This window comes from Scomber japonicus, chromosome 8 (assembly GCF_027409825.1).
Source record: "Scomber japonicus isolate fScoJap1 chromosome 8, fScoJap1.pri, whole genome shotgun sequence".
Lineage (NCBI taxonomy): Eukaryota > Metazoa > Chordata > Actinopteri > Scombriformes > Scombridae > Scomber > Scomber japonicus.
This window is the reverse complement of record NC_070585.1, coordinates 8323818-8336843: the sequence shown is the minus strand read 5'-3', so window position 1 is coordinate 8336843 and position 13026 is coordinate 8323818. Positions and strand designations below refer to the sequence as shown.

The 13026-nt window shown below is 38.1% G+C and overlaps 1 protein-coding gene across 1 annotated transcript in view; it reads right to left on the bottom strand.

Annotated features, from left to right (window-relative positions):
• Window positions 1-8448: 8448 nt before the first annotated feature.
• Window positions 8449-13026, bottom strand: part of il1rapl2 (interleukin 1 receptor accessory protein-like 2) — a 349251-nt gene continuing 344673 nt past the window's right edge. Inside the window, exons 12-18 of the mRNA XM_053324004.1 lie at window positions 11859-12004; window positions 11603-11680; window positions 11382-11498; window positions 9787-9909; window positions 8998-9237; window positions 8802-8832; window positions 8449-8537 (exon numbers count right to left, since the gene is read on the bottom strand). Of these exons, the coding sequence (XP_053179979.1) occupies window positions 8449-8537; window positions 8802-8832; window positions 8998-9237; window positions 9787-9909; window positions 11382-11498; window positions 11603-11680; window positions 11859-12004 (824 nt within the window). The remainder of the gene's footprint in view (window positions 8538-8801; window positions 8833-8997; window positions 9238-9786; window positions 9910-11381; window positions 11499-11602; window positions 11681-11858; window positions 12005-13026) is intronic.

Below are 13026 nucleotides of genomic sequence, written 5' to 3'. Positions count from 1 at the left end.
TGTGTTATGGTGCATTTCTTTAGCGGTATTTGTTCAAACTTCAATTTTGACCAAAGTGACAGTTCTAGTAATAAATATAAAGGAATCAAGGAATATACATATGCAGCAATGGTTCTGAAGAAAGAAATATGCCTTTTGTTCATTGAAAAATGTACTAAAATAAATCTAATTACAATTACAGTATATGACAAAATAACGATCAGGGATTTCTTTAGAAAACACATTATAGATGTTAGAGAATAATTGCTGAAAAAAGACTGAACTATGTAATTCTGAACTGACCATTTTTTAAACAGAAATAATGGCTTCCCCGTAGTGTTACTGGCATGTTGGCTGTTCAGAACTGGCAGTTGCTCAATGGCACTTTTGGTGATGATGCTGTTAGGTTTGGTAAAAATCATGACGTTGCATTATAATCCAATGAGTGGTGATATGCAGTCGAAGTTCATCCATATTGTCCACAAGAAACCGTACACTGCAGATGACAGGTAGAACCAGGTGCCTTTGCTGTCACTACAGACATACTCCTACAGAAACTACATCTAGACCCTTACTGGTGCTTTTCAAATAAGTGAGTAACATCGAGTAACACATAAAGATGACTGTCGATGGATCACTTGTTAACTACTCATTTAAGTCACATTTTTACTGAAATAAATCCACATTTACCTACAAAACAGTCGTACCTAGTGTATTTTATTTTTTGAAATATCATCCATGTTGCTTGCCTTACACCAACAGACCCAGGCCCAGAATTTGGCATGAGCGTTGTTAATTTCAGAGCGTCAAACTGTTCAGTGGGGGCGCAGTTTCAGTGGACGTGCCCCCAGTGTTTAAGAATAGGCTACTACTTGTTTTTACATGATTTTGTAACCCAAGTTTAAAGGCTTTGCGATTTTTACTCAGTCAAATTAGGCTGGGTGGTAACACATTTTTATCTGGTGTGAAAAACTAAGAACACATTTTTGTATTGCTTTACACAGACGTTAAATGTGAATATCATTTAAATAGAACAGAAATGTGCTGATGGTTTGGAGACATATAACGTACACACAATAAATCAATCATGAGTAATATCCAATATACAAATACAAATACAGCTCTGAGATGTGTACATTTTCTCTGATATGAATACAACTCAAGCCTTTCCCACAACGTTATGTAAAACTGTAACATATCAACACGCTGGGCAGATTACATAAAAGGTGCCAGCCGATTAGAATACTCACATTCTCTAATTAAGTAGAGGTACAGATACTTGTGTAAAAAAAACTACTGTACTGATTCAACTCCTTTACTCAAGTAAAAGCCAGAAAGTACATGCTGCTGAAATGTACTTAAAGCTTCACAGTATTTAGTTATGAGAAAAAAGTACAAAGCAAGTACAAAGCTTCCTCTCTGCTGCGGTGCAGGCCTGCATTCAAAGCCCCTGCCCACAGAGGAACCTGCCATGCACGCAGCACGCACGTGAAGGCTTGTCCCCACAGAGGAAGCCTGTTTGACCAAGTGTGAGCACTGTGCAGGGGACTTGTGCTGCTAAGTGAAAGGACACACTGCACGGGGAAGGGAGGCTGCCATCAGCCTGTGTACGAGCGTCTTTGGTACTCCTTCTGGCTCTGATTGGTTTTGATTCGGGAGCGATGGATTCTTGCAAATCACTTTACGACAGTGGATTTTGTCACAGCTTATCCGTATCTTAATCTACAGTCAGAACATAATGACAATTTAGCCAATATAAGACAAAAATACTTCCATACTGCAGCTTTGAGTACAAAAGTAAACATGTATTTATTTTATTTTTAAATGTGTTGACCTCTAACCCTAACCTGCACAGAAAAAATCACTGGACACAGACTAGTTTTGCTGCAAGCCAAATTTCAGACAGAAAATATATATATATTAATATATAATATAATATATTAGGGCTGTCAGCGTTAACATGTTACTTGTGATGAGATTAAGGGCCGAGCATAGCAAATTAATTTTTTTTCCGGATTGTGTTAATCGCTCCTCACTGACTCACTCGCTGTCACAGATTGCTGTTATAATGGACCTCTGTAGACTGTGCACAGTGCACAGCATGTGTTCATATGGTAGGAGTCTTACTGCTGCTGTCATATTCCTGCACTGTCTGCACATTGTTGGACTTTCCTTCCAGGAGCAGATTTAGATATGGGCCGTCACCCGGGGCAGCACAGGGTGCACAAACCAAAAGGAAAAAAAAGATTAGTTTTCTATCACTTATTTGCATGTCATGACTTCTTTTCATAAAGTCACCAAAGTTGAAAGTTACCAGCTTGTTTTGACAATGTAAAGAGTAGAAAGTACAGATATTTATGTTCATATGTAGGGAGTAAAAGCAACAAGTTGTCAAAAAAATAAATACTCAAGTAAAGTACAGATACCTGAAAAATCTACTTAAGTACAGTAGACTAACAAAGTACAAATACTTTGTTACTTCCCACCTCTGGGTGCCAGTGCCTTCAACAGACTTTTTTTTTGACACATAATTTTATAGACTTGGTGATTTTAAAACTGTCAAATTTGGCTGGGTTGTTTTTTTAAATTGAAATACAGCTTTAAGACATGTATGTATATAAATGTACATATCTCTGATAAACATACAACAAAAAACCTTTCACGCAATGTTATCTAAAACTGGAACAAAGCAGCGCTACAGGAAATGTCATGAAATGTGCCAGTGCTTTCAACTGGGGTACTGGAACCACGCTAACCACAGCTCTTGTTGCATAATCAAATTCTCTTAAATCTGCACCCCCATCACATGACACCTTAGGCTGCTGCCCAGGTCGTCTGTTGATAGGAAAAGGCCTGTATGATGCACACTGACTCGCTGACACTTCATACAATTATTTTTTAATAAATGCCTTCCAGAGAGGGCAAACGATTTATGCACCCTGAACCAGTATAAGGCTTTGTGTGAAAAACAGGATGTTGTTGGTTTGTGGTAAGAAGCATGATTATACATTAGCACATATCATGGGATCAAATTATAAAAGAGAGCAGATTTTCTTATTGCTGTGTGTTGATCTGAGCCATAAAGAGACACAGTTAACATGTTCATATTTTGCATTGCATTATGGGATATTTAGAGCATCTGTGATATCTGAGTGATGTGTGAATGGACATGTATTACAATGTAACTGATACAAAATATGGCCACCATACATTTTCCTCAAAGAGTAGTGAGTGAGTTCTGTTGTGATTTTTGACTAATATATTAGTAATTTCCTGGAAGTCTTACCACATCTAACCAACTTCTAACTCATCAGGGACTTTTTAAGTAGTCATATGATTATCTGTGATAGGATGGTGGGGGATTTTTCCTCAGCTGGTACTAATATTAAAATAAACAGTATATTAAGGACGGCTCATACAAAATAAGCACTTCATGTATTAGGCCAGGGTTTATTTGTATGAAAAACCACACAAAAATGTGTTTTTCTATTGTTATTTCACTGTAATGTTTGAGCTTCACTGCGCAGGAGGATAATTGTACAGTTTGACACTAGAAGCCTATTTTCACATTTATCTGCTGAAGGGGGTTCTCAATGGAAATCTGCACCTACGAAAGAAACAATCTGTTGTCGCAGCTCGTTTAGAGCTAGCTGTGGTCCCGTTTGCAACTTACACAAGTGTGGCGTGTTAATGTGAAGCCTGGAGAGCACAAACGGGCGGCTGTGGGCAGGAGGTAGAGCGGTCGACCTCCAATTGGAAGATTGATGGTTCGATTCCCGGCTTCTCCAGTCCACATGTCGATGTGTCCTTGGGCAAGACACTTAACCCCAAATTGCTCCCGTTGCTGTGCCAACGGTGTGTGAATGTGAATGAATGGTTAGACTCCTCTGATGAGCAGGTTGGCACCCTGCGTGGTAGCTCCTGCCATCAGTGTATGAATGTGTGTGAAAGGGTGAATGACATACGATGTAAAGCGCTTTGAGTGGTCGCACAGACTAGAAAGGCGTTATATAAGTACAGTCCATTTACCATTCACAAACACTGAGAATGAACATTACAGTGAAGTAGGAGACATCTTGAGTGCAGTACTCTGGATATTTTAATGACGTCAAAATGTCAAAATAACATAAAATACATGTTGTTAGGTGGAAGGTTTCTAGTTTCTAGTTATAACAAGAAACTGAGTGGAAATCCCTTTGCTGTATTGCACCAGACCACCACGCACACTGTCTCAATTTGTTTAGTCTAATTAGGTGCTTCACAATTACCATTTTACAGTTTTTAAATATAAACTGAAACTACCTGTAGCTTTGAAAATGCTGAAGAACAGAAACCGATTGACCGCAAGAGGATATTTATAGCCCGCGTCTGTAACATTGACTGTATATAGCATCACAGCTGGGAGAACTGCAGCCATGAACTTCTGAACTCTGATGAAACCTACTTTATTTCCTTCAATGTTGTGACTGTAAATACAAAAAAAATCCACTGATAAAAGTTTGTAGTCACAACATACTGAATAGATTTATACTTACACCCCTACCTAGATTACATCAGAATGTTTGTGCTGTATAGTAACCCTTCCTTTGCAATTTGATTAAAATATTTCAAACTTAACATAGTTTTGTAATTATGTGTTTTTTTATATAAAGCAGTAAAACCCGACATACAGCTTAGAACTGACAGCTTCAACATCCACTCATCCACTCTCAATCAGCTGTAACTTGTCAAACAGTCTCCTAGCAAAGTAGATGTTACATTGACAGGTCATTGGGAGAATTATTATTTTAATTCATGTTACAGCTTTCATGTACAATTAAAAGTCACTTTTTCTACTCTTGCTACCACTTCAGCCGATGATGTTGTTCTTGAAGGTGGATAACAGTAAAGTAACAACACTCTTGCTTCTCTTGTTAATTCTGCTACTTTTAGCTGCTAAAGACCATTAGAAGTGATGGAGTCAGAAGGATAAGACATCTTTTTTTATCACTTATTTTACTTGTAATTGTAATGCCCTTTTTGTTTACTGTATTCTTACATTTAATAGAAGCACTTTGATTGGAGGACAACATTTCAAATCAGACTGGCCAAATAGTATTAGATTGTAGTAAAACATATTAAAACATTTGACTAACTCCTTAAACCGTTCAAATTATGCAAAAAAATTGAGATACGAGAATGATGAAAGAGCAGGGTGTCTGGTGCAGAAAGTATGTACACCTGAACATTTTCATAAGACAAAGTCTAAGACGACGGTGTCAGTTTTTAATGTTGGTGTTGGCCAACATGACAAGAATGCTCTTAACAATACTCTAGTGCACCAAACTCATGATCAAAACCAAGAATCTAACAATGCTGGACAGAAAGGTTCAATTGTGTATGAAAGATAAAACGCGTCCTTCTATTCATTTTTGACTCTGGTTCCTGAGTTGTTGTTCACTCGGTAGATAAATGGCGCTGTTGAATGTTTTTTTCTGTTTTTGGGCTCTAGTTTTATGAAACTGACCACAAATGCAAACACAATGAAACTGTGTGGGTGCAAAGATTGTGGTGAGCTTCAGTGAGGACCAATGCTTGGGCTATTCCTTTAAAAGCAGTCACTGGTGAAACATGGGGAGAGAGTCTAAGCTCTCCAAGAGAGAAAAGAGAGAGAAAGTTCACCTAAATGAAGCACCTGAAGTTCCAAAATACAAGTACACAACATCCCAGATAAAAGTATACATCACCCTGATTGCTGTCAATGGAAACTATCCTCACTTAACTTTAGGAAAGAGTGTATTCGCCAAAACTCTAAATTATCAGTTTAAACTAACATCATTCATAAAACATTTGAAAGCACAATTCATTCATTCTTTCAGCTGCTGTGTTTGAAGTATTGCAATAACATACAATAACCTTTGCAGTTTGCTGATGTATCTCTAACGCAGCATTATTTATTACATAATTAATGTGCTACATACTGTGTAATACTTAATGAATGCTGCTTTGGTTTACTGTTGCTATAAAGGTTTTGCCTGGCAATTTTTTATTTATTTTTTGTCACCAAATCTCATGTTCATTGATGTGTTTTTAATAGTTTTTGGATAACAATGGGAGTCTACGGCATAGGGGACTACAATATATCAGATTTAGGATTAACGCAAAATACGTACTATACCATACTCGTAAAACTAGGGCGAGTTAAGAGTTGATTTAGCTCTGTACATGAGATTTTCTGAAAAAAAGAAAAATACAGAAAATGGCCAACCATGGTTTCAATGTGCAAGAGTATGAGTCAGTTTCCCCAAATCTGAAAAGCTGATTTATGGTCAGGATGATAAGCAAATCACAGGAACCTGGTTATGAAACCAAAACGGGAAACATTCAAAGAAGGGAAGAAGTAGAAGAAAGAAGTAGACGTGTTTCAATGTGTCAGACGGCAACCAAAATGTATAAAACAACTCATTGAATTTTTATTTGCTCTCAGTTAAATTATTTCAACCAATATATCCAAAGAATAGTCAAAGAAATGAGCAGAAATCAAAAGACAACCACTATACTGTATATTGCCATTGAATATAACAACTCAAATAATTAATTATTGTATCAAACAATCTCAAATATCCAGAATTCATTGGTTCTAATAAGACAATGACAGTACTTTTGTGTAAATTCAAAACATTATGCACTTTGCTTAAATATTACGGTAATAATCTTGTTTTCTTAAAGCTCACAAAGAAGAATGTGGTCTGGTTCAGCTGGAGTCCGGCTTTTAATGCAGTGAAGCCCCCCTTTTAGGCTGACTGGTCCTGGTCTCGATTCCAGGGTGACAGGTTCAAAACATCAGTCCTTTAATAGGGTTGTACTGCCATGAGAAATGACCATCTACTCATCCATCCATTCACTCATCCATCCATCTTTGAACAGAGGGACAGAATGAAAGCAAACACACTTCTGTGGGTGTTAACAGAAATTGTAGAGTACAAATCACCGTCATGTATAGATCTATGCATACGTTATGGAAGCTGTACAGAGATTATTATAACAAACAAACATTAAAAACAAAGCCTGGTAAAAAAATTCCCACCGAACTTCTAAAATGATGAAACTCTTTAAATAAAACAAAACAAAATAAATAATAATAAAAAAAAAATCTGAATGTTTTTGGAGGGACACCTCCTTTTTTCCCTTTATCAGTTTTTATCATTACTTCATGGCTGGACAGAAAACAAATATACTGTATCAACATAAGACATTTATTCTCCTCCATATTAAAAGAGGTTGCAACAAATGATTGTGTCATTTATTCTTTTATCTATGTTTCTTTGATTATTTTTTTTTATCTAAATGGGTGGTCATGCAAATAGAAAAAGCCAAGTCCTTTATGCCTTTAGCTTGGTGGTAAAGGCTAGATAGTTCACCTTTTGACGAGTTGAGTTGCTGTACCAGCCACACACTGTTTACTGGGTTACAAGGTGATGAGCTGACTGGTTTCCAGTTTTCGGCTCCATTTTCCATCCTCCTAGCTAGCTCAAGACATAACAAGCCTTTCAGTCAACAAGTTTTCCATTTACACCAGCTAACTGTGCTTTATCAGTTATTAAGGTTAGCAGTTTTAGCCATTGCTTTGCGTATCACTTTGCTGGAATCCATTTTTTAGGTCAACCATTTCAGCTTCCGATGGACAAACCAGGTAGCTAGCAGTAGAGTGGAATTTCAAGAGGTTGGCCTGTTGTTTTAAGGTGGAATGGTATTCCAAAATCATTGCTTGAACCTAGTTGACAGGTAGATCGATAGATTCTGAGAATTCAGCTTGGTAGAAGATCAACTGGCTTTCCAAGAATACGCTACTTCTGTTTTACGGTAGACCAATATTTCCAAGTAGGTAAGCAGCTGACCAATCAACTGGTTTTCCAGGTACTCAGCTGGTGTGCGGGCAGACTGTGATTTTTTGTGGTCCAAGGTTCAACTTGGTAGCGAGTCCTGTATCCTGGACCTTTTCATCGACTGTTCCAGTTCATTAAATCAACATGACCTGTCTACAACTTCTCTGCACTGGTCAAATGAGTATGACCAGTCTCGTCTACCTGTATAACCAGGACACATGTTGTATAAATCCTTTCCATTGGTCATGGCTACACATCTTACATAACAATTCATATCAGTCTGTACTCAGTTGGTAGGTGCAAAACCAGTGTACAATCAGTTTTATAATCTGAATCTATTTGTCTGTAAGCAGTCCCCAGCCAGTAAACCCAACCACCGTGAATCCAAGCCGTATGTAGTCTTTAAGATGTCTTCTGTTCACAACGTGGGATGAAGTGGCTCAAAATCAATTTTACCTGAACACCAGTCTGAGTCTGTATGCAGTTCAAAAACTCAATGAAAACCAGTCGACCAACCAGTCTACCTCATGTCCAAAGCCAGTGAAAAGCAGTCTGTAAAATGGTCTGTAATCCAGCACCAGTTGAGCAGTCCTTTTACCAGATGTCAGAGCTTAGTTCTCTGCTGGTGAGTGGTACGAAGGTGCTGTTCAGGTGGACGTCTGGCTTCTTCCCAAGTGTACTGCTCTGAGGCACCTGGGAAAAACACAACACAGAATGATTAGCAGTAATCTCCCCTGCACCGCAACTATTAGAAAGAAGCAACAGCTTAAAACAGAAAAGCAGGTGCTGTATTTTACAGAAAACCATACTATTGCATGCCAATGGTGATCCATGTCTCCTATATGACAACTATACTGTATATATCTATTTCCCAGTCTGTCAGAATTACTAAAATATTTAAGGTTGGATGATATGGAGATACTATTTTCTGTCCACATTTATTTTATCCAAACAGACCTCTTCTTTCCCAGTCAACTGCTTTGAACCCCTGGGGAGAAAAGAGGGGTTTTATTTTCAATGTGGTTAAACTCTCAGTACATGCACACACACAACAGCACGGACATTTAAGAAAAGGATACACTGTGTACATGTTCGATGCAAGAGTCTAACTGGAAACTGCAAAAGAAAAAAGTGGCACTGCCTTTCCCCCCACCTGTCCATTCAGCAGTGTCATAGGGATGTTGCAATAGACGTGGCGCCCCCCAGGGCCTAGAGTGGAGAACTGCACGGTGGAGGGAGGTGGAAGGGGAGGCGACAGGGAGGAGGGCTGTTGGGGAAGCTGGAACTCGTAGCTGCGGCAGAAATGCCTCATTTGGCTTGCTGTAGCCGTGTGACCACCTCCCAGTGGCAAGGTCATCTGGTTGTAGTCAGGGATCTCTGTCGCCAAGGCAACCTGTGGTTAAAAAAAACAAGATCACTTTTTGTCAACTTTTATCGCCAAAAGCATCATCCAAATGGCAATTAAATTGACGTTGTGGCAAGATGGTTTTGCCAAGTACTGTCTCCATGGTCAAGAATAAACATTCTCAGCTCTTAAGGCAACATGGGTAAAAGGTTTGTAAAGTGATCAGAAAGATGGAAATGAACAATTTAATGACAATTATGCAAACTGTTTAATGAAAAAGATCATGATTTATGTATGAGAGCTCCAGAACAGATACTACATGGCTCATTCAGTTCAGTTCCTAATGTGGTCTTTGTAAAGAGATTTTTAGAAAACCTGAAATACTCCGCTTTACATGTGGTTAAAATAAATGAAGCTGGGACCAAAAAACAAGACAAAAAATTTCCACCATTGATCCTTGGCAGATAAAATAATGAAACTAGCTGCGGGCAGGAAACAAACTCCACAATCCAATTAGTATCACTGAAATGCATTTTTCAAAGACAAGAGGCCTGAGTAACTACACAACTTTGAGGTAGTACACGTGCAACTGCTGACCTGATGATGTCCGTGGCGACTCTCACTAGGGGGCGCCAGGGAGGCGGAGGTGGTTGTCATAGCAATGGTGGAGACGGTGGTCTGTAGGTCACCAAAGAGGCCCTGTTCACCAGAGTCCATCACCTGTTACCATGGAGATACAATTACATTGCAATCACTGTGCAGACTGCTTGAGTAGTCAAGATGGTCTCTTAGAGTTGGAATTACCATAATGATGATGATAAAAATATTGTACTAAGTGTCTTAAAATTAAGTGGGTTAAATATAAGCTACCTGAGTCATTGTTAATTTGTAGTTAATTGTGAGACATATTTAACTTCAAATGCAGCAGTTGCTTTATGACTATGTCACCTATCATAGCAGTACAGCTTATAGTATAGTATACTACTATACTTATATAGTATGTGTATGGAAAATGTTCAAATGACACAGCTGAGAATGATACCACCGAAACCTATGTTGCTATCTTAGTTGCTAAGTTCGTGACTGTATGGTTTCCTTTCATTTGCTTTGAACCTTTTAACTAAAGGTCACTTTGTTGCATTTATGTATTTGGTTCATTTAAGTTGACACTGTCCAATTCCAAGTGAACTAGGCCAGGTAAACATCAAATGGGTCTCAGGCAGTCCATTAAATGTCATCCACCAAGGTTGTAACTTTTGGTGGTGGTGAGGGGTCAAAACACACCTAATTATCATTCAGTGTACAGTATGTTGCTCTACATGATGGATAGCTTGCATTCTTTAGCATTCTTGTGTAATCTTTCAAGAAGTTCGACAGTGTGTTCCTTCGCCCATAAATTGAAGAGGCACTTCACCTCTTCTTAGCTTCATTGTGTTAAACCAGGCTTTATCGGACAGCAAGGTCTATTCACTTTGACTGATACTTGTAATGACACTGTTCTCAGTCTGTATGATTAAACAAACTAAAGGAGTTAATGTTATAAAGTTTGATTGAGCTACTCTAAACACAAAAACTATAAACATGCTTCAATTGTAATCTTTTACTGTAGAAAAAGCATATACTTTGTTTATAAGCACCAAATTAAGAGCAATGGTGCAGTACATAAACTCCCAGAATGCTGTATATTTACACTTTTCAAATATCACTGTCCATGATAACTATTATGATGGTACTTAAATACATTACAATGATACTATCCTCTTCTACAAGTACCATTAAGTAAACCTCTCTTTGCTTATCAGGGCATCCACCTCCTGAGGTGTTAACACATGGTAAATATGGACACATTTTAAGCCTCTGTGATTCAAATTTTCATACAGTTCTTGTAATTAGCAAGCATTTCAAGGGCCATCTGTTTATTGTGAAGATCCATTCCCCAGGGGAGCATAAGTACATATGCAAACTCATTTTTGTTGTAGGCCTCTGAAGATGCCATGGAGATAATGTCTTTCTGTGGTTACACCTGTAACTGATACAGTATAGTGTTTTTTTACTGAAGTGCCTACAAGCATTGCTGCCTTTATTAGCCATGTTGTACACAATAGAGTACATCAGTAAAGGATAGTGTGGTATTAGTGTGCCAGTGTGTACATGATTTTAAAATGCAGTAAAGTAAATGGAAAGCAGTATACCTGGCGTCTTGACAATGTCTCTCTGCGTTTAGCGGGCATCTCATAGACCACCTGTTTCCAAAACTTAGAGGACAGCTCATTGCTCTTAGGACCCCTCCATTTGATGATGGATAAAACCTGAAGAGAAGAGAAGTTTAGTGTCCAATTGCATGTTTGATGACACACTTTCAGTATTGCCTCTTCTTCCCTCCCTCTCTCCATTCATCTGTCTCTCTGGATACCTTAATCGTATGTTTAAGTGCTTCCACCTCTTGGTAGTTGATTACACTCTTCAGGTCTGCACACTCTATCATGATCACCTGGGGACACAAAGGTAGAGATGTCTAAGAGGGAAGGTATATTACAATCTGTAAGCAGAACAAGTTCCCAGAATCTTCATATAATAATGGATCGGAGCCAGAAAAGCTCTCAAGTTAATGACACATGCTGGCTAATCTCTCAGACTGTTTTATTTCTTGTTTTTGTCTTGATTCATACCTTGATCTCCCCGGTAACCAGCATGGAGTGGAGGCGAGTCTCTATCTGGAAGATGCTCCACCCTCTTTTGGCGACAAACTCTGGAGTCAAAACAATGATCAAACGCCTGCTCTGCTCCACGCTTCGAGCCAAGTCCTCAATGTAGGCTGGGAGAGAGAGACATGGGGGCAAAGTGAAAGATGAAAAGAACAGAAGCAGAGTTAGAGGTAGAAGTAATTCAGAATAATGAGAAAAAAACCCCATTTGGTTAGTGTTTCAACTTTTGTGGTTAACCTGTTGGAAGATAGAAGAAGCACTTGACCACCAGAATCTAAAGTGAAAGTGTTCCTGTTATTGTCAATGCTGTTTTTGATGAAAAGCTCATCAATGCTAATTTTCAAAGACCCCTTTTCTTTACTCTTTACACTCCTAAAGTTCCATTCCACTTAACGAATTTATAATACATGAAATTGTTTTATTGAATGAGATGAAAAGTTCAACATCAAGCTCATGTCTGTGTGTTGAGTACAGAGCTGGAAACCAGACTTTGTTAGCCTAGCTTAGCATCAAATAGGCTAACTAACATCTCATAGGCTGGCTAATTACCACCCTGTCTTGTCTTGTTTGTAAAATTTGCTCATAAATAGAAATGTAAAAATATCTTTTGTGGTTGTAGATAGTTATGTACTATAACCATATATTGGTGAATAGCAGGTACATCAAGTGACAGCTGAGCTTTCTGTAGTCTTGTCATGAAAAACTGTTATGTTTAAAAAGCACCTTAGTTCCCCCAATCACAAATTGGCTTTTTTTACACTTCTGATAAAGTATGGTTTAAATACCCAACTTACTTTGTGTAAATAAGAAACTTAAGGGTTGATTGGCGTATTTGTTTTTTAAACTTTGTACAGAGCTAGGCTGGCTGTTGCCCTCTGCTTCCTGTTTTAGTGCTACATGCTAAACAAAACACATCCTGACTTCAGTTCTGTAGTTAATGCACAGACATGATGACTGATCATTTTGGTCTGGGATAAAAAGCTGAGAGGCATATTCTTCAAAATATTGAACTATTCCTTCAAAATTTGCTCGGTCCAAAAGAATACTGTAAAACTTTCTATAACACCACTATATTAAAATACACTAAAATAAATTAAAATATCTAAAAAAGGTCTAAAAACATTTCTAAGTG